Source organism: Podarcis tiliguerta (genome assembly GCF_965153285.1).
Source record: "Podarcis tiliguerta genome assembly, chromosome: 6".
In the NCBI taxonomy this organism is placed as follows: domain Eukaryota; kingdom Metazoa; phylum Chordata; class Lepidosauria; order Squamata; family Lacertidae; genus Podarcis; species Podarcis tiliguerta.
In genome coordinates, this window is record NC_139539.1 from 80,003,260 (window position 1) to 80,024,853 (window position 21,594).

At 44.8% G+C, this 21,594-nt stretch overlaps 3 protein-coding genes across 6 annotated transcripts in view; 1 reads left to right on the forward strand and 2 right to left on the reverse strand.

Annotated features, from left to right (window-relative positions):
- Positions 1-1,838, forward strand: part of LOC310679727 (complement factor H-related protein 5-like) — a 50,507-nt gene extending 48,669 nt beyond the window's left edge. For all 3 annotated transcript variants that reach the window (XM_083445348.1, XM_083445349.1, XM_083445347.1), the window contains one exon: positions 1-1,838. In XM_083445348.1, coding sequence (XP_083301474.1) covers positions 1-206 — 206 coding nt within the window. In that variant the 3' untranslated portion in view covers positions 207-1,838.
- GLRX2 (glutaredoxin 2) overlaps positions 1,834-21,594 on the reverse strand; it is a 264,490-nt gene continuing 244,729 nt past the window's right edge. The window contains exon 5 of the transcript XR_014512491.1: positions 1,834-3,022. The gene's annotated coding sequence lies outside the window, so the exon portion shown is untranslated. The remainder of the gene's footprint in view (positions 3,023-21,594) is intronic.
- Positions 1,834-21,594, reverse strand: part of LOC310679712 (complement factor H-related protein 5-like) — a 27,076-nt gene continuing 7,315 nt past the window's right edge. For both annotated transcript variants that reach the window (XM_083445312.1, XM_083445313.1), the window contains exons 4-13: positions 21,458-21,534; positions 20,914-21,114; positions 18,981-19,163; positions 17,252-17,422; positions 15,214-15,396; positions 13,662-13,841; positions 12,562-12,735; positions 6,991-7,161; positions 3,631-3,768; positions 1,834-3,539 (exon numbers count right to left, since the gene is read on the reverse strand). In XM_083445312.1, coding sequence (XP_083301438.1) covers positions 3,460-3,539; positions 3,631-3,768; positions 6,991-7,161; positions 12,562-12,735; positions 13,662-13,841; positions 15,214-15,396; positions 17,252-17,422; positions 18,981-19,163; positions 20,914-21,114; positions 21,458-21,534 — 1,558 coding nt within the window. In that variant the 3' untranslated portion in view covers positions 1,834-3,459. The remainder of the gene's footprint in view (positions 3,540-3,630; positions 3,769-6,990; positions 7,162-12,561; positions 12,736-13,661; positions 13,842-15,213; positions 15,397-17,251; positions 17,423-18,980; positions 19,164-20,913; positions 21,115-21,457; positions 21,535-21,594) is intronic.

Here is a 21,594-nt window from a genome sequence, read left to right on the forward strand (position 1 = left end):
TTCCTTGTATAGGAACCGAAGAAGATATGAATCAAAACAATATACGGCTGAAGTGGGAATATGTTAATAAATTCTCTTCCACATCTGGAGACATGACAGAGTTTGCCTGCAAATGGGGCTTTTTGCCAGATCCATCCTCTCCTCCCTTCAGAGCCTTATGCAGAGAGGGCAAGTTGGACTATCCAAGATGTATCCCTACACGTTAATTACAGTTAAAGCACAATAACAAAAAATTCAGCACCCATAGGTGAGATTTTTGTCAATCTAGAGAAAGCACTGTGTATTACAAAAGAAGGTCTATACCAGTATTTAATGAATATTTTCAGTCCTGGCTCTGACCTTAAGTTGTATCATGGAAATCACTTTTCAATGTTTAACCATATATGTATTTTTCCCCCAAACGCTTTTTACTGAGATTTAAGAACACCAACACCAACCAACAAAAACATCACATCTTATTACATATATCCTACTTTATGCTCCATAGAGCCATTGACTTCCGTCCTTCCCTTCCACAAGTTTTCTTATTCCAATCTATAATTCACAGTTTCATGGGTTAAAAATTACACCGTGACATAAGATTTAATTCAATCCTGCCAACGTTTTCATATTTCTACAATTCTCACTTATATAAACCATAAATTTACTCCATTCTTTTTGGTACTTCGTCTCCTCCTGATTGCGAATTCTATGTGTCAATTTTGCCATTTCAGCGTTTTCGACCAACTTTATCTGCCATTCCCTTCCAGTCGGAATCTCCTGTAACTTCCACTTTTGGGCTATCCAAACTCTAGTTGCTGTTGTTGCATACAAATATAGTCTTTGGTCTGTCTTCTTAATATTTTCTCCCACCAAGCCTAGCAAAAATTCTTCCGGCTTTTTTGGAAAAGTATATTTAAACATCTTTTTTTAACTCATTATAGATCGATTCCCAAAACTCTTTTATTTTGTTACATGACCACCACATGTGGTGAAAATCGCCGTCCTTTTCCTTGCATTTCCAGCAAGTTTTGCTACTTGTGCTATACATTTTTGCCAGTTTGGTGGGAGTGAGATACCAATGATAGACCATTTTCATAACATTCTCTTTTAAAGCAGAGCATGCAGTGAATTTTAGACTCTCGTTCCAAAGTTTAGTGTTTAACCATATATGTATGTTCATTTTTCTCATTTCCTCCCTGTGTTTTCCCCTCTGTTTTTTACCATCTCTTATTTTCTTCTACTCACTCTCTTTCCTTTCACTCTTTTCATCTTCCTCTTTTAAAATCCTCAACAGAATTAAAAAGATAAAAAGTGGTTCTGGTGACGCTAGTAAAACCCAGATTAAGCCATGGCACAGCACACCTAGGGGTTTTAACTCACAAGCAGGAAAAAAAATCTGATTCCTCACTCAGCCGTTGGAATAAATTCACCAGATCCATTTAAATTTCAGTGCTGCTAAGCACCAGTCATCACAACATGATTATATATATATATACCAAAATATTTGAAGCCTCCCAAAAGTGATGTCAGTGCCACCAACCTGTCCAGTGTGGGAGTATGTCTGTGAGGTCAGGATTGCATCAGTGCACCCTCACAGCCCTGTTTCTTGCCACCTCCCTGGTCCCATACCAACCAGGTAAGCATCAGCGATGCTCCTATTGGAAGAGCAGCTTTGCAACCCTGCTCCACTACCTAGCCACTCTTGCATATGAGTACATTTGGGAAACTGGCCTTAAGTTTTCATTATGTCAAATGCTAATGATAACTCCTATAAAATGATAGCTGGTATATGGACCCTGAAAGAATTCAAAAGACCACTGGAAACTTAGCTAATAAATGCTGGAAATGTAGAACGATCCACATTGGAATCTTTATTTATAGCGGCTTCGTCACAAAGCAAAAGGGATTTTGGTCTCAAATAAGAAACAGAACAGGGAGATTAATATGCACACAATTAGATCTGGATCCTGTCTTTCTTTTTATTAAGCCATATTAAAAAGCTCCCAACAAAGAGGATTAATATGCTATATACAGTAAGATTGTTTCATGCTAGATGCCAGGGAAAGGCGCAAATCAGAATGAGCATAGAGGCTGTACAATTGTGCTGTTGTGGCAAAGCTTGCAAGGTATTTAAGAGGGAAAGGAGGAAGGCGGAACAAGCTGCATGACTACTTCCTGGTCAACAAAGCACCACCCTCAGCACCTCTGCCTTATGAGGATAAAGCCTCTCTTTATTGTAGGGTTGCCATATTTTGAAGAGCAAAAAAAGAGGACACATTTCACTATGACTCTCTCTGGAGAGTCTCATCATGAAAAAGAGGACTTGTCCTGGAAAAAGAGGACATATGGCAGCCCTACTATTGGCACCCATCCTGCCCATCAGTCAAACACTTTCCCAACTTCTCTTGATTCTGATGGAATGGAATATGAGAGTTATCTGTATTCTGCATACCGATGAGACCATGCACCAAAATCCTGGATTGGTATCTCCCTGCAGTCTCATGGATGTTGACTATCATAGGACACAGAATGGATTCTTACAGGACCTCACAGCTTAAAACAGAACACAGAACAACGCAACCATCTCCTAGTACTGCATCTTGGTAGCAACCAGGCAGTTAAGAGCAGAACCATGTAATACTACCTGCTCAGCCATGCCCCCTTAGCAAGCTTTAGTAAGCCGTGAGCAGCAAGGTTTGAGCAGACATGTTGCTATCTGCATCTCCACAAGGACCTTGTCTATGTCATTAAAGGTAAAGGGACCCCTGACCATTAGGTCCAGTCGTGACCGACTCTGGGGTTGCGGCGCTCATATCGCTTTATTGGCCGAGGGAGCCGGCGTACAGCTTCCGGGTCATGTGGCCAGCATGACTAAGCTGCTTCTGGTGAACCAGAGCAGCGCACGGAAATGCCGTTTACCTTCCCGCTGGAGCGGTACCTATTTATCTACTTGCACTTTGTGCTTTCAAACTGCTAGGTTGGCAGGAGCAGGGACTGAGCAACGGGAGCTCACCCCGTTGCGGGGATTCGAACCGCCGACCTTCTGATCGGCAAGTCCTACGCTCTGTGGTTTAACCCACAGTGCCACCCGTGTCCCTGTCTATGTCATTAGGCTGCATCAACTGAAAATGACCCCAAGAAGTTGAAGCAGCATCTGGGCACCTTACTGGGGACTGTAGCAGGTGGGGATGTGGCACTGGGATTGCTAGAAAGCAGGGCTTTTTCCATTTCTGGCACCTTGCAGGTGGACACCATTGCCATTACAAGGGAGGCGTTCATGGTAGAAAAACAGCACTGCTAGAAGGGCAAGGGACTTTGCCCTAAAGTGCCTTGCAAACAATTCACAGTGGTTTTCCAAAAAGTCTTTAGTAAAAGAAATGGATACAGGAACAGTGTGCCACGTGACTATGATCTAACGTTCTTGTTTACGTTCTCCTTCCATTCTTCAGGACTGGCTTCTAGAATGCAGGTGGTTTGCTACTTAGTCTTCATTCTCTCTCTCTTTAGCTCCTGCAGCTCCTGCTCAAGCACAGCCATGCGCCTCTCGAGTGATCTTACTGTATAAAAAAAACAAAGGCGTATGAAATGGCAGCCGACCTGATGGGCATTTGTAAACCACAATCCTATGCTTTAGGGCTGCTGACTTACCTGTGGCATGGATAGTGTGTAAGAAATCTAAAAGGTCCCTGCTGCTAATGCCATCACTTGTCGCAGGCATGGGGCTGCTCTGGCTTCCAGGAGCAATGGGAAAGTCTGTGCTGTGCTGCACGGTGACAGTTGATACATCTACAATGCAAAAACATGAAAATGGATGAAAATGCTGGTGCCTGTGCTCCTCTTACCCCTGACCATTAGGTCCAGTCGTGGCCAACTCTGGGGTTGCGGCACTCATCTCGCTTTTATTGGCCGAGGGAGCCGGCGTACAGCTTCCAGGTCATGTGGCCAGCATGACTAAGCCACTTCTGGCGAACCAGAGCAGAGCACGGAAACGCCGTTTACCTTCCTGCCGGAGCAGTACCTATTTATCTACTTGCACTTTGACGTGCTTTCATACTGCTAGGTTGGCAGGAGCAGGGACCGAGCAACGGGAGCTCACCCCGTCGCAGGGATTCAAACCGCCGACCTTCCGATCGGCAAGTCCTAGGCTCTGTGGTTTAACCCACAGCGCCACCCGCAGTTTGGAAATATGGCCATCCTGTGCTGCTTGCTTTATTTGGCACTCTTTGCATGCCCCGAGACTGTGTCCGCGGTTTGACTTTACTCTGAGCAGTGAGTGTGCCGTTAAAGCAAACACACAGAGATGGCCCCTTTGTTGCAAGCTGGTACTGATGCCAGTGTGCGCCAGTCAAGCATTCTGGAACCCAATGCCACATACAAAGCAAATGGCATCTATAAATCAGTCATTAAGCATCCTTGGCGAATGAAATAAAGTCAAGTAGCAGAAAGGACGTCTTTGTTATATTTTAAATGGGTTGAAGCTTCTCACTCCCTCAAGTGGAAGGGGCAGCTGCTGCCACAGTTTCATTGTTCGGAGAGAAAATGGGGGGATGGTGGCGACATTTGTCTTTTGTTGCAGACACACATGCTCAACCTAGAATACACACACCTAAACTGAGTAATGGTAAGGTAAGGTAAGGTAAGGTAAGGTAAGGTAAAGGACCGCTGGACAGTTAAGTCCAGTCAAAGGCGACTATGGATTTGCGGCACTTATCTCGCTTTCAGGCTGAGGGAGCTGGCGTTTGTCCACAGACAGCTTTCTGGGTCATGTGGCCAGCAGGACTAAGCCACTTCTGGCACAACGGAATACAATAACGGAAACCAGAGCGCACGGAAACCCCAGTTACTTTCCCGCCTCAGCAGTACCTACCATCTTTTTCGCTCCATAAGGTGCACCTGACCATAAGGCGCACCTACTTTTGGGAGGGGGGGGGTAATTCAAGGGGAAAAAAATATTTAAAGGGAGCTCCGAGCAGAGCCTGTATGCATCCCAGGCTCTGCTCAGCGCTCCCTTTCATGAGCTGCCTGGAGCGTGTGTGCGGCGTTTGCAGGCTTTTCTCCAAGCCCTCAAGAGCCACACACATGCTCTGCGCGGCTTTTTAAAGGGAGTGTGGCTCTTGGGGGCTTTTGCGGGAGGTGGGGGAAGTGAGAGAGCCTCACTCTGTCCCTCCCCCCACCTCCCGCAAAAGCCAGGGATAGCCGTGGGAAGCCTCCCCAGGGCAGTGGGATGAAGGCTCCCCGCTCCCCTGCGGAGGCTTCATGGGCTACCCCAGAGCTGCTCAGGAGCTTGGTGGGGCTGGCGGGGGAAGCCCAGGTTCCCCCCCCCAGCCCCAAAAAGCAGCTCAGGGAGCGGCTCCCAGAGCTTGTGGGGCTGGCGGGGGAAGCCTGGGTCCCCCCCCCCCCAGCCCCAGGGACCACACATTCGCTCCATAAGACGTACAGACATTTTCCCTTAGAGGAAAAAAGTCCGTCTTATGGAGCAAAAAATACGGTATTTATCTACTTGTACTGGTGTGCTTTTGAACTGCTAGGTTGGCAGGAGCTGGGCAGAGCAACAGGAGCTTATCCCATTGTGGCAAGCCCAATAGGTTCAGTGGTTTAGACCACAGCAGCACCCACATCCCTGGTTTGAATCCCCATTATTAAATAAGAAGAACATAAGAAGAGCCTGATGAGTCAGGTCAATGGCCCTTCTAGGCCAGAGTTCTGTCCTCAAGTGGGCAGCCAAATGTCTGTTGGAGACCTACAAGCCTGATCTGAGCGTAAGAGCAGTCACCCTTCCTGTGATTTGTAGCAACTGGTATATGCAAAGCATAGGCATCAATGGCCTTCTCCATGAATTTCTCCAATCCTCTTTTCAAGCTATTTACCTTCCTTCCCGCCACAGTGGTACCTATCCATCTGCTTGCACTGCGTGCTTTCGAACTGCTAGGTTGGCAGGAGCTGGGACAGAGCAACAGGAACTCACTCCGTCGCGGGGATTTGAACCACCGACCTTCCAATCAGCAAGCCCAAGAGGCCCAGTGGTTTAGACCACAGCACTACCCACGTCCCTGCAGTGTTGCTTTGGCAAAACAGAATGTAGTATGTGTGGCGATCACCGTCTATTGATCCCTGTGCCACCACTTTATTTCTCGCTGCCACCACCCGGGCCCTACCTGGTACAATACTGAGTCCAGTCAGGGTTAAATTGTAACATAAATTTCTGTTTATTTATTGCAGTTTAACAAGCGTGTGGTTTCATAAGCGGTATCGGCCAATTACAATCATGGGGTACCTATCCAGTCCTATAACTTCCGCTACCTGCTCTCACGCACTAAACCACCTCTCAGTACATAGCCTATGTATTGTACACAGTACAATAGGCTATGTATTGTGGGCTATGTATTGTGAGTACTTATCTACTTTTAAAAATTTTCACTTATGATCTTTTTCTTTTACTTCTTTATTCTTTCATTGTTCTTTTTTTCTTTTTCTGATATCTTATCTTTCATTTTACTGCTTTATTGTGAATAGCATTTTATAGAGGTATAAAAAACTGTAAATATGAAAAGAGACAAAATATTCTCTAATTCTTTTTCCTTGGTTAGGTGTATTTTCTTTCTCCTTTGTATTTTCTTTTGTTGTGTATATGTATGTTTTCTAATTTGTATTTAATAAAAATATTATATAATAAATTAAAAAAATAAATAAACCACCTCTCAGATATTTACTTGTCTTCCTAGCCCCCAACTATTTCTGACTCAGCTTATTTCACTACACTAACTCACCCTACCCACAAACTCTATCCCAATTCACTCCCACTCCAACCAACCACCCAACTCCCAACAAACTCCTCCCTTCACCCCTCCCAGAGCTGGTTTTATAGTCCCTCTGACTCCACCCCCCTGGGTCCTGATTGGGTAACCTGTTTAACTATTTCACCTCCAGCACTCTCATGTGTTAACATCACAGCATGCATCTTCATTTAATTTCCCCAAAGGCAAAATATTCAAGTAAGAGCATACTAACCAACACAGCGCGGGGGTGATTGCCACTTGCCATCCTTGCACGATATGTTCTGTGGCCCTTGAAGCACAAAAAGCTTCTCACACAGGAAATTTATCTGTTCGCCAGTCTCGTAGGTTCTTGGCTCAGCTACATCAATGGCATTAGGAATCTGGGGTGGAGGCGGGCAGAGGTCTAAAACAACAACAACAACAACAACATATCAAACATATGCTATTATTATTGTATTTCTTTTATTGCTTTTTCCTCCAGGGAGCTCCGCAAGGGCATGGTTCTTCCCCACCTCATTTAATCGCCACAACAACTCTGTGAGGTAGGTTAGTATCCGACTCACGAACTGCTATACCGCAATGTCTCTACTAAAGATTCAGAATAACACATTATTAAAATCGTTTTGTGTCATCGACATGAACGGGTTCACATTTATAACTATAATTAGTTAATTGCACTTGCCACAATCCAAGAAATCATTCTATGGATTCCTGTATGCATTGGAGAACATCTTACGCCTTTTCCCGTGAGTTCCCCATGTTGCCTGACCAATTCTCTCAAAACTCCATGTACCATAAGGGCGTCTAATGCAGTGCAATGAACTCCTGATGGAATGCATTTCCTCATTTTATTTATTATGGAAATTATATAGTGCATATCAGTTTAGGGTCACCTCAAAACCAGATGAAACTCATTTGAAAGAATAAAATACACCTAGAACACTGGTTCCAAACAACCTAGATCTGTTCCAACTGGTGTGGACCAGTTCCAACTGGATTGGACCTGTTCCAACCAGTCTGAACTGGTTCCAAGCACCTTGGAACTGTTCCAACTGACAAAGACCAGTTCAAAACTGCCTAGACCACCTTAGACCAGTTCTAACCGGTCTGAACTGGTTCCAACCGGCTTGAACTGGTTCAAACCGGCTTTGGCTAGTTCCAACCAGTCTGAACCGGTTCCACCCAGCCTGAACCGGTTCCAACCGGCTTGAACTGATTCAAACCAGCCTGAACCGGTTTCAACCAGTCTGAACTGGTTCCAACCTGCTTGAACTGATTCCAACCAGTCTGAACCGGATCCAACCAGAATGAACCGGTTCCAACCATTCTGAACCTGTTCCAATCAGCTTGGACCAGTTCCTTCCGGTCTGAAACGGTTCCAACTGACATAAACCAGTTCAAACTGGCCTAAACCGGTTCAAACCGGCTTGGACCGGTTCTAACCCATCTGAACTGGTTCCAACCGGCTTGGACCGGTTGCAACCAGACTGAACCGGTTCCAACCAGCTTCAACTGATTAAAACAGCTTGGACTAGTTCCAACCAGTCTGAACCGATTCCAACTGGCTTGAACCGGTTCCAACCAGTCTGAACTGGTTCCAACGGGCTTAGACCAGTTTCAACCGGTCTGAACGGGTTCCAACTGAAATAGACCAGTTCAAACTGGCTTGGACCGGTTCTAACCCGTCTGAACTGGTTCCAACCGGCTTTGACCAGCATGGACCATTACCGACCGGCTTGGACCAGCTGAAACTGCCTTGGACTGGTTCAAACCGGTCTGAAGTGGTTCCAACTGGCTTGAATCAATTCCAACCAGTCTGAACCGGTTCCAACCAGCTTCGACCGGTTCAAACCGGCTTGGACTAGTTCCAACCAGTCTGAACCGGTTCCAACCGGCTTGAACCGCTTCTCACCAGTCTGAACTGGTTCCAACTGGCTTGGACGAGTTTCAACCGGTCTGAACAGGTTGCAACTGACATAGACCAGTTCAAACTGGCTTAGACAGTTTCAAACCAGCTTGGACCGGTTCTAACCTGTCTGAACTGGTTCCCACCCGCTTGGACCGGTTCAAACCGGTTTGGACCAGTTCCAAGCAATCTGAACCAGTTACAACCAGCCTGAACTGGTTCCAGCCAGTCTGAACCAGTTCCAACCGGCTTGGACCAGTTCCAACCGGCTTGAATCGGTTTAAACCAGTTGGAACTGGTTCCAACCGGCTTGAACCGGTTTAAACCAGTTGGAACTGGTTCCAACCGGATTGAACTGGTTCACACTGGTTTGGACCGGTTCCAACCACTCTGAACTGGTTCCAACTGGCTTGTACCGGTTCAAACCAGCTTAGAATAGTTCCACCCAGTCTGAACCGGTTCCAACCAGCTTGAACCAGTTCCAACAAGTCTGAACCAGTTCCAACTGACATAGACCAGTTCCAACTGGCTTGTACCGGTTCAAACCGTCTCAGACAAGTTCAAACCAGTCTGAACCGATTCAAACCAGTCTGAACCGATTCCAACCAGCCTGAACCGGTTCCAACCGGCTTGAACCGATTCCAACCAGTCTGAACCGGATCCAACCGGCTTGCACCAGTTCAAACCCGTCTGAACTGGTTCCAATCGTCTTGAACCAGTTCCAACTGGCTTCGACTAGTTCCAACCATTCTGAACCGGTTTCAACCGGCTTGGACCTGTTCAAACCAGATTCGACTGGTTCAAACTGGTCTGAACTGATTCCAACTGGCTTGAACTGGTTCCAACCAGCCTGAACTGGTTCCAACCAGATTGAACCGGTTCCAACCTGTCTGAACTGGTTCCAACCGGCTTCAACCGGTTCAAACCGGCTTGGATCAGTTGTAACCGACTTAAACCAGTTCCAACCAGCTTGGACCTGTTTAAACTGGCTTGAACCTGTTCCAACCAGTCTGAACTGGTTCCAACTGGCTTGGACCAGTTCAAACCGGATTGGACTGGTTCAAACTGGCTTGGGCCGGTTCAAACTGACATAAACCAGTTCAAATGTTTAAAATTCACATTGTCAGAAAACAAGGTTAAAGTGCATAGAATGTTTAAAATTCACATTATCAGAAAAGCATTGTTTAATGTGTGGACTAGATATAAAGATCTTCTGGAAAATAAAACTCCAAGGTGGTTGTCTCCAATGGAAGCCAAAGCTTTAAAGAGACTCAATATGGAGGCCAACTGGCCAAAGTATTGGGAGATCTTAGAACAGGACGGAGATAAATTGAAACTACAGAGTTTTGACAAATTAAAAAGCAAAGTCCGAGATTGGCTTCATTATTACCAAATAATGGAGGCATTCAAAATGGATAGAAAAATTGGCTTCCAGGTGGAAAAATCAAAATTGGAAACAGAATTGTTAGAACCCAAAACAAAAATATTGTCTAGAATGTATAACTTGCTGCTGAAATGGAATACACAGGATGAGGAAGTGAAATCAGCTATGATCAAATGGGCACAAGATGTTGGTTATAACATAATGTTTGCTGACTGGGAAAGGTTGTGGACCACTGGAATAAAGTTTACGGCATGTAATGCCTTAAGAGAGAATATAATGAAAATGATTTACAGATGGTACATGACACCAGTCAAGCTAGCAAAAATGTATCATATGCCTGATAATAAATGTTGGAAATGTAAAGAATCTGAAGGTACTTTCTTTCACCTTTGGTGGACGTGCCCAAGGATTAAGGCCTTCTGGGAGATGATTTATAATGAACTGAAAAAAGTGTTTAAATGCACATTTAGAAAGAACCCAGAAGCCTTTCTCCTAGGTATGGTAAACCAACAGGTTCAGGTGAAGGACAGGACATTTTTTATGTACGCCACAACAGCAGCAAGAATACTCATTGCACAGTATTGGAAGACGCAAGATCTACCCACACTGGAAGAATGGCAGATGAAGCTTATCGATTACATGGAACTAGCAGAAATGACTGGCAGAATCAGAGACCAGGGAGAAGAGACGGTGAAGGAAGATTGGAGGAAGTTCAAAGACTACTTACAGAAGCATTATAAAATAAAGAATGTTTGAGGACATCAGATTGAATTTAAAAGAATATTAGCATAAAAATTTAATGATTAAGAAAGAATAATTTTGAAGACATATGGAAATGCAATTATGTTAAGATAGTAAGATTAAGTTGAACCAAAGATATGCCAGAGGGAAAGAATTTACTGTCAGAATATAAGATCTAGAATACAGAGTGGGAAGGTCTGGGGAAGTCGCAGATCCAAGTTAATGTTGAAAAATACAAAGACACAATAATTGTTTTTAACTTTTTTATTTTATTTTTTCTTTCTGTTTTTTGTACACTGTACTTTAAATTGTGTGTATGTATTGTGTTTTTTTTTTACCTTTTGTTTTGTACTTGTTTGTTTGTATTCTTTGTTTATTGGTTGTGAAAAATAAAAATATTATATAAAAAAAAATAAACCAGTTCAAACCGGCCTATTCCGGTTCAAACCATCCTAGACCAGTTCAAACTGGCCTCGACCAGTTCCTTCCGGTCTGAGCTGGTTCCAACCAGCTTGAACCGGTTCCAACCAGTCTGAACTTGTTCCAACTAGCTTGGACCTATTCCAACCGGCTTGGACCAGTTCAAACCAGCCTAGACCTGTTCCAACCGGCTTGGACTGGAACGAACCAGCCTAGACTTGTTCAAACTGGCCTAGACCTGCTCAAACTGGCCTAGATCAGTTCAAACCAGTCTAGAGCAGTTCAAACCGGCCTAGACCGGTTCAAACCAGCCTAGTCCTATTACAACTGGCTTAAACTGGTTCCAACCGACCAGGAACTGCTCCAAGTGGGCTGGATCTGTTACAACCAGTCTGGGATGGTGTCAGGAAAGAGCCAGCTCCCAGTGAAGGTTTGCAGCCAGCTTCCAGTAAAGGGTTACAGCCAGCTCTCAGTGAAGCTTGGAGACAACTGAAGGAAGCAGCCAGGAACGGAGAGGGTTAACTTTCATGCAGGATGAACAGCAGAGAGAGCCAACTCCCCTGCCCCTTGTAATGCTGGCTGATAAGAGAACGACTATGCTCTGGAGGGAACCCAGCCAAAGCTCTCAGGAGGTTCAATCAGGAGGGAACAAAGACGGAAGTAGTTTGTCAGAAAGGAAAGGGGGAGCTGATCCAATCCCTTTTCAGAGTCAACTCAGGGAAGGGCTGTTAGACAGGAAGCCATTATTCAAGAGGCTGGGTTCTATAGCCTCTCTCTGTAATATAGAAATAAAAAAGGACAGGAAGAACCTTTTCCTTGTCTTTATGCTTTCCTGGGCAGCCAGCCAGGAGATGCTGACAGCATCCTGACACCTAACATCTTCCTCATCTCGTCCCTCTCCATCCTTTTTAAGAAACAGCAATGCTTCAGTCTAGAGGCTACTAGTCACACAGCTCAAGCCTCACCAGGAGAACCAATTCTGTCCCCAAATTAAGAAGGAATAAAAATAATCTATGTTGTGGTTTCACTTGGTGGTGGTTTGTTTTTACAGCTGCTTTTGAGCTTCTGTTGTCCAGTTTTTGTCTCGGCTTTACAAAAGAAGCACGACCGACCTACAAATGCATTTGCAAACTGTTATTCTTCAGTATTTCCCCTCTTGAGTAGGGGCAGGAGAAGTGAACAGGTGGAAATCTCACTCCCCTCAAAAGGAAACAAAATTCAGAATGGAAATACCTCCTTTCTGAGGATGCAACATGCCCCAATGTATATTGTATTTGCATTTTGCCTTCAGTTTTTGACTACCAGCTATGTCAGTTACCTAAGTTAAGAAAGCAACGGAAAAAAGAACGTACCTTTGCATTCTGGTTTGGGTAACCATTCTCCCTCGACACATTTAGCTTCACGAAGCCTGGAATCACAGATGTAGCTGAGGACATCATTGTTGTCATACTGACTTTTCAGAGGAACAGCTGATGCAAAAGTTGCATTCTTAGGCATATTTGGACGTGCACATTTTGTGGAAAAATCTAATAATTCAAATATTGTTCAAGTCAGGTGGCTTAACAGCTAAGGCATACACATTTGTATGAATTAAGGTAAAGGTAAAGGTACCCCTGCCCGTACGGGCCAGTCGTGTCCGACTCTAGGGTTGTGCGCCCATCTCACTTAAGAGGCCAGGGGCCAGAGCTGTCCGAAGACACTTCCGGGTCACGTGGCCAGCGTGACGAAGCTGCTCTGGCGAGCCAGCACCAGCGCAGCACACGGAAACGCCGTTTACCTTCCCGCTATAAAGGGGTACCTATTTATCTACTTGCACTTAAGAGTGCTTTAGAACTGCTAGGTGGGCAGGAGCTGGGACCGAACGACGGGAGCTCACCCGGCCGCGGGGATTCGAACCGCCGACCATACGATCGGCAAGTCCTAGGCACTGAGGTTTTACCCACAGCGCCACCCGCGTCATACAAAATTCATTTGTATGAATTAATGCGCCTGAAAATGGTACTGGATAAGTTCTCAAACTATGTATATATACAGAATTTATAGAAATTAATCTTTGTGGCAAAGAGATCAAAATTATTCTCAATTGTACAGACAGGAAACTGAGGCTGAGATGCAATGACTTGCTCAAGGCTACATAGAGTGTGCTTGGAGGAGCATCATGTTGTTACTCATCCATAGTCACAAAAATAAAATAAAATCCCATAGTAAGTGCACTCACATATTGGGCCACTTTGTTGTGAAGGTTATTTTGCTTTACTTGACCAACAAAAAATAAGAATGTATGGGCTTCTTAGATATTTTGTGGATTTATCTCAACCAAGACCAAGATGAGATGAATTTAGTAATTTGGGACATCCCTACAGAAGTATGAGTTTTGGACACTTCATAAGAGTGCAACCCCACAGATACTAGGGTGAGAATCACAGCTTAATAAACTATGAGCTCTGCTTACCTGCACATCTAGGTAATTCCCAAAGTCCATGAAGACACCTGGCTAAGCTGGTCTGAACGATGACAAAGTTTTCTTCGCATTCATATTCCACATCCTCACCATGAATATATTCTTCTCTGACTGTTCCAGCTGCATGTCCATTTGGAATACTGGGTGGTGGGCCACATTTCTTTTCCTCTACTGCAAAAGACATAAAGGATTGCGTGTGTAGGTCCCCAGGCCACCCCTCAAATACCTTCACACATAACACGTAATTTTGTTTTGGTTTTTGGGCACTATTTTGGCCACAACTTTATTAAAATACAAAATCAGTGAGTGGTTGTTTAGACATTGGTTATGACTATCTGTCCCCCCGCCTGGGACAGAGCTGACATCCCGAGGTCCGATCGGTAGCCAGTAGAAGGGAAAGTCAAACTTGGGGGTCATTTGAGCTAAGCGTCGGACCCACACCGCTCACCCCAGCAGCTCCCTGAAAGCTTGCCGGCCCGGTCCTATGACAAGGATTCCCATGACAGGGATTGGGTGGCCCTGGTCCCATGACAGGGATTGGACGAAATCATGGCAAGCCCCAGGATTCCCTTAACGGAATTCCCTTCAGCGCAATAGGAGGGGCAGGCACAGCCTGTCCTGACCCCTCCACCACCAGCATATTATAACCAATGCCTAACCGCAACCTTACAAGTTGTGACAAATTGCTGAGTAGTAGGCAAAAACCAAATGGCACAGCCAATCACCAAATGGCAAAATTCCTACTAGGCCCCTGCGGCAAGGCAGACGACCCCATGACAGGCAAAGCAAGGCCAACCGGAAAAGAGGGCGGGCGGGCGGGTGATCCGATGCACTCTGCAAAGAGAAAGAGGAACCAGAGTGCACCAATATTTAAAGACTATGGTCCCACCCACCCAATTTGCAACATACAATTTGCCCCAGCAACCCGGTTATCCAATCACAAATGCCAAGCAACAACTATTAACCTGCCTGGCAACAAGAGACCTGGCCTGGTGGCCCACACCGCAACACGTGCTCTCATTTATTGGAGAACACGCTATGTGAAAGAAAATACTCCAGATTGTGTTTAGACCCCAATCAGAAGGCAGCCTTATTAACTGAAAAAGGATCTCAGTGTGGCAAATCCATTGTTCTCAGAAGTCAAGGACAGCTCTCTGTTCTGAACTCATATTCCAGGCACTAAGCATTCACTGGCAGTGTCAGGTGAAAGGGTCAGTATATAAACTTTCAGGGTTCACCTTTTCATTGGAAATTAATTTGCCACATGCCATTGCAATTACTTAATGTGGTGTAAGAAACATCTGGCTGTTTTAAACACGGTTGATACGTTTATGTTAGTATTATTGAAGCTGGGGAAAGGAACTTGTACACAACATTTAAGATAATTTCAGAGCAGAGAAATCAGAAGAGAATATTTAAGATGTTCTCTTCCACTTTCTCGGACACAGGAATCATTGGACTACATAGAATCATGGAAAATGATTACACACATAGAGTACACTGTGTACACACTTATTTTATACAGATTGCAACCATGGCTTACATGTACAAGAAGGTACTGGTGTCCATTTTCCATCAACACACTCTATTATCTTTGATCCAGTCATCACAAATTTGAGGTTACACTCGTACTCCACTTGGTCACCATGCTGGTATTCTTCAAGAAGATCATCAACAATACTGCCATTCCTAATGTTGGCTGGTGCCTTACAGTGGTTGACTTGTTCTAGAAGTAAGCAAACATAATTCCTCACCTAATAAGGTTTGCACAACACTATTCACAGGTGACACGGGTGGCGCTGTGGTCTAAACCACTTATCGGAAAGGTCGCGGTTCGAATCCCCGCAACGGAGTGAGCTCCCGTTGCTCTGTCCCAGCTCCTGCCAACCTAGCAGTTTGAAAGCATGCCAGTGCAAGTAGATAAATAGGTACCACTGCAGCGGGAAGGTAAATGGCGTTTCTGTGCGTTCTGGCTTCCATCACAGTGTTGCACCAGAAATGGTTTAGTCCTGCTGGCCACATGACCTGGAAAGCTGTATGTGGACAAACGGCGGCTCCCTCAGCATGAAAGTGGGATGAGCTCCGCAACCCCATAGTCGCCTTTGACTGGACTTAACCATCCAGGTGTCCTTTACTACAGACAGGTATTTACACTAACAACAATAACAACAACAACAACAGATTTATTAGCCACTTGTTACCAAGATCTCCAGATAGGTAAAGGTAAAGGGACCCCTGACCATTAGGTCCAGTCATGGCTGACTCTGGGGTTGCGGCACTCATCTCACTTTATTGGCTGAGGGAGCCGGCGTACCGCTTCCAGGTCATGTGGCCAGCATGACTAAGCCACTTCTGGTGAACCAGAGCAGCGCACGAAAACGCCGTTTACCTTCCCGCCAGAGCAGTAGCTATTTATCTACTTGCACTTTGACATGCTTTCGAACTGTTAGGTTGGCAGGAGCAGGGACCGAGCAATGGGAGCTCACCCCGTTGCAGGGATTCGAACTGCCGACCTTCTGATCGGCAAGCCCTAGGCTCTGTGGTTTAACCCACAGTGCCACCCGCATCCCAAGATCTCCAGATGGCTTACACCTAAAATTGAATTACAGCCTAATGCCCAGTTTCCACAACTATTACAGGCACTGCAGCTGCTCAGTTCCCTGAGTTTCAGCTAGGAGGGGTGAGACAGTTGGGAGGAACGGACCCAGCACCAAACTATTGGTTCTAATTTCATCATTTTCATGGGCTACTAATTCATTGGCATCAACTGGAGGGTCTCTTCTTCACATACCATAATAAATTATTGTTATTATTATTTATTTATCATAACTAATTTATACTTATACAGCTTAATTGGTAAGGTGGCTTCAAAGTAGTTTACAACTATAAAACCAATGATAAAATAGTACAAATTAAAATACACAAGAAAACAAATTTATCAAAACATGGAGGTAAACGGCCACAATGAAAACACTGTTGTCATCCGCCCTAGGATGAGCACTTTGCCTCCTCTATGACTAACAAAGAACACAGGACAATGGAGCCTGACCAAATAAGGTAAGCATACTTATAAGAACACAAAGCATATTTGTGACGTACCGTATTTTTTGCACCATAGGACGCAGTTTTTCCCTCCTAAAAAGAATGGGAAAATGTGTGTGTGTCCTGTGGAGCGAATGCAGGGGGGAGGCAGGCGGGAAAAGCCCCCAAGAGCCGCACACAAGCTCTGAGCGCTCTTGCGGGCTTTTCCACAGGAGGGAGAAGGGACTGACTGGCCGCATCAGTCCCTTCTCCCACCTCCCAGAAAAGCCAGGAGAAGCCGCGATCTCTTTAAAGGGGTTGCACGGCTTCTGCGGGCTTTTGGGAGAGGTGAGGGAATCCCCCCCACCTCCCAGTAAAGCCAGGAAAGCCCTGCGCAGCGTCTCCCGGCAAGGAGAGGCTGCACGGGGCTAAAGGGGGGGAAGAAAGATTTTTTTTCTTGATTCCCCCCCCTAAAAACTGGGTGCGCCCTATGGTCCGGTGCGCCCTATGGTGCGAAAAATACGGTAGCTTCCTTTAATAGTCTGTGGAGAAATAGGTACCTTTACAGCGGGGAGGCAGTGGAGACCAGCCAAAGGGATAACACTGGGCAGAAGCAGGACCAACTATTGTGAATCCTTCATGACAGAAAAATTGCAAAACATCGTTGGGTTGATACTGGTCTTTTCTTGGCTGAATATCCCCATGCTCCAACAGGGGACCTTCACACATTGCTAGACAAAATGTCGAGGAAAAGAGATTAATATAACTAAACACAGCTATTATTATTTTTAGCATCTTAGTTTTACTATGTTAGCTTGAAACTAATGTACCGGGAAGATACTTGGAGCTGGTTATTCATCTCTGGACTGCTGTTAAAATGTACGTACAGTGGTACCTCGGTTTTCGAATGTAATCCATTCCGGAAGACCGTTCGGCTTCCGAAACATTAGAAAACTGAGGCGCAAAGAATCTTGCAGAGGGGGTCTGCAATTTCAATGGAGAAAATTGAGGGGGGGGGACCTGCAACAGAAGCCGTTCGACTTCTGAGGCGTGTTTGAAAATGGAAGCACAGTGGTACCTCGGGTTACATACACTTCAGGTTACAGACACTTCAGGTTACAGACTCCGCTAACCCAGAAATATTACCTTGGGTTAAGAACTTTGCTTCAGGATGAGAACAGAAATCGTGCTCCAGTGGCGCGGCGGCAGCATGAGGCCCCATTAGCTAAAGTGGTGCTTCAGGATAAGAACAGTTTCAGGTTAAGAATGGACCTCCGGAACGCATTAAGTACTTAACCCGAGGTACCACTGCATTTACTTCCAGGTTTTCGGTATTCAAAAACCGAAACGTTCAGCTTCCGAGATACTCGTAAACCGAGGCACCACTGTATCGTGCCATTTGAAATGGAATGAGATGTTATATGAAAGAAAAGAAGTTGTCAACATCAAATTATTAGAATGGTTTTGCTAGAGCAAATCCATCAGTCTGTCTTGAGGACTGGCCATCCAGTTTTTGCTGAGGTCCTTTTCAGTTGGTGCTCAGGCAGTGCTGCCTATCCACTCTGCATATAAAATCGCTGTTCAAGAGGTTTGGTACAATTCATCAGCATTAATGTCGGCACATTTATTGATTTACACAGTGTAACCAGATGTGGTCATGTTGTCTTTACACACATACCCAACCTCCCATTTTTAAACACTGCTGCCCAGGTTGGCCCCTACATTGTAATATAGTGTGGGAAGGGAAGGATTAAATTTAACCCCACTCCACCCCCCAATATAGGGATGCAAATCACAGCATTTACAACTAAACCCATAAGCCTTCTAAGGAGAAAAGCTTCACTGGCCTCCCGGTAAACTACAAATAACAAAGCCACGCTGGCTAAGAAGACAGCAAACAGAGACAGGATAGAAAGCCTTGGAAACCCTATAGATTGGTGGGCTGGGATGTTTCAGTGCTTGACTGAACCAGCTATGAGACTGCAAAGCCCCTTTTTCTCTGAACCTCGGGAGCTTCCTGGATTTTGACCATAGTTTCCTAGAGCCTTAAAAACCATCCTTCTGCCACTTATGTTGCAACTATTCTTGTATTAATTTATAAGGCCTTTAGCAACTTGGGCCCAGGATAGCTTAAGAACTGCCTGATTCATTCTATGTTTGCCCAGTCATGGAGGTCTTCTATAGATTCACTGGTTGTGGTCCACCATGGCTCAGATTCCACCACAGGAACAGTGTGTGCAGTTTTGTGGACACACTTTTCTCAGATAAGATACTGCCAATAACACTCACTTTTCGTGTCACAACGTGGAGCAGGCGACCAGCCATTTTTTGTGCACGTGGCTGTTCCTTCTGGATTTGGAGTATCACCGCCCTCATCACAAGAAAATGAAATTTCTTCACCCTCTCTGAAGGTCTGCTGATTTAGGAAAATGAATCTACCATGTGCAAAGGGTATTGAAGGGTCACATTGCTCTAGAGGCAAAAAGAGTAGTTAAGACAGTTTTGTCAGTGATGGGGCCCTGTTTTCGGAATGCTTTCCCCAAGGAAGCTTGTCTGGTGCCCACACGGAAAACTTTTCTAGGCTACTACAGTATGGTGCCTTTCTGGGGTTTACACAAAAAGGGGTGGATGAAGAAGGACGGATAGTAACAAAAATACAGGATGGGTAGTTTTGCCACTCCATCCTAGTGAAAAATTTGATTACATTTTTTAAATGTATTCCAGATTCAAATAATTTCAAAGGTGGGACTCCCCATGTCCTGGATTAAAGGAGATAATGTCTTCTGCTTTCTTGCTTGTTGATTTCCAGTTTCCTAATTCTGATTAGCTATCCTCATCTTCTTGGTCAATCAATCGCCGGTATGTGACTCCCAATCTTGTTTTAACAGGTCTGTAAGTCTGATTAGCATGCAGGGGGATTTTATTTCAATATTTTCTTTTGTTAAGTTACAGTGGTGCCTCGCAAGACGAAAAGAATCTGTTCCACGAGTCTCTTCGTCTTGCGGTTTTTTTCGTCTTGCGAAGCAAGCCCATTAGCGGTTTAGCGGCTATTAGCGGCTATTAAAGGCTTAAGGGATTAGCGGATTAGCTGCTAAAAGGCTATTAGCGGCTATTAAAGACTTAAGGGATTAGCGGATTAGCTGCTAAAAGGCTATTAGCGGCTTAGATCAGCTGTTCAGCGGCTTAGCGAACAGCTGTTAAGCGGCTTAGGGGCTTGGGAAAAAGGCTGGGAGGGAAACCCCCCCCCCAGGAATCGCAAGACATTTTCGTCTTGCGAAGCAAGCCCATAGCAAATTCGTTTTGCGAAGCACCTCCAAAACGGAAAACCCTTTCCTCTAGCGGGTTTTCCATCTTGCGAGGCATTCGTCTTGCGGGGCACCACTGTATTTTAAAAGACAGTCCTCCCTCGGTAGCCCCTCCTTCTGCTGAAAGTTCTGGGCTTCCATCCAAAGTTAAGGTTAACAGCACCATTTTCTCTTTGATCTGTTTTTAATGAAATGAAATAATTACAGGCCAAGGGTTCACAATTCCTACATGATAGTTGGTTCTTAGTTCTCCCATTTTCCTAGCATTTACAGTTTTTTTCTATTAGAATTTTTAAAAACAACAACAACAAACCAATGGTTTTGGTGCTGTACGTAGCAACAGAACCCTGACCAATCAGATTTTTCCTGGAGGAAGAATGATTGCAGTGGCAGAACCCCCTGTAACCCATTATGCATGCACACTATTCCTAGCATGCACACAAAGCCAGAAATGCTACAAGTCAGCCAGTTGCTGGTTGCTAATGAAAAACTCAGAAAACATACATTATTGACCAGTAATTTCATTAATCTCAAGTCATACCAGCTTTTAAAATACTTGTACCTGGTGCAACCCCATCTCATGTGGAGGTATGCACCAACCGTGCCACACCCTCTCCAAAATATATGAAAAAGATTAAGTTTTATCAGGGATAACTTCCTTGGTGTCAATTACTATCTATAGATGCAATATTTTCAGTAACAGCTCTCTAGCAATGATGGATGTTGTTTTACATGGTGTCTTTAATCACAGAGCACAATAAAAGATCACTGGAAACACAATAAAAGTTGTGTCTGTAGCATCTGACTGTGCTTTATATATTCTTACCAGTCTCACAAGGCCTCCACAGTTAATTTTTCTATTAGACTTATATTTCTATTTCTGAGCCAAGAGGAGAATGCAATAAACATCTACTTACTGAGGCATTTCGGTTCTGGATTCCATCCAAATTTGGTGCATGTAATTCTAGGCCATTCTTCTTTATTTGGGGTCAGGAAACCAGGATGGCAACTGTAGGAAATCACTTGTCCAATGCTGCTTGGAAAGTAGTTGTTTTTAGAGTGTTCATACTTGCTAGCTAGGAATCCATTCTCTATTCGGACATAGGCACAGTTCTTTGCTTTGGAAAAGATAAAATAAAAATGTAAGCCCCCAAAAACCAAACCAGAATGTTCCACTCACTGCAAAGGGCAAAGGCTCAGATTCAGTCCCTGTGCTCATGTTGAAAGCACATCCAGACAAACACAAAGAGTTGCTAAGCGTTCAACTGCAGTATCTTGAAAAGCTGCTCTGTGGTTTCTCTGGCCTTCAGGAGGAGCTTTTCAGGGATATGGGGGCAGCAGTTGCTGCGAGAACAAAAGAGAGGGATGGGCAGGAGAAAACTGTGAGGAGACACCTAGTAAAAACTCAAGCAATTCTGCAGTACTTTGAGTCTCAGTCAAGATCTGTAGAGGTCCGCTTACCTTCACAACGAGGGGCCTCATTGCTCCATCCATCTGCACGACAATCACGGAAGTCTGTAGGACTGAGCATCTGAAACCTGCAAGTTTTTTTTTAAAAATGAAACCGAAACATTTTAAAACCAAATACCGTATTTTTC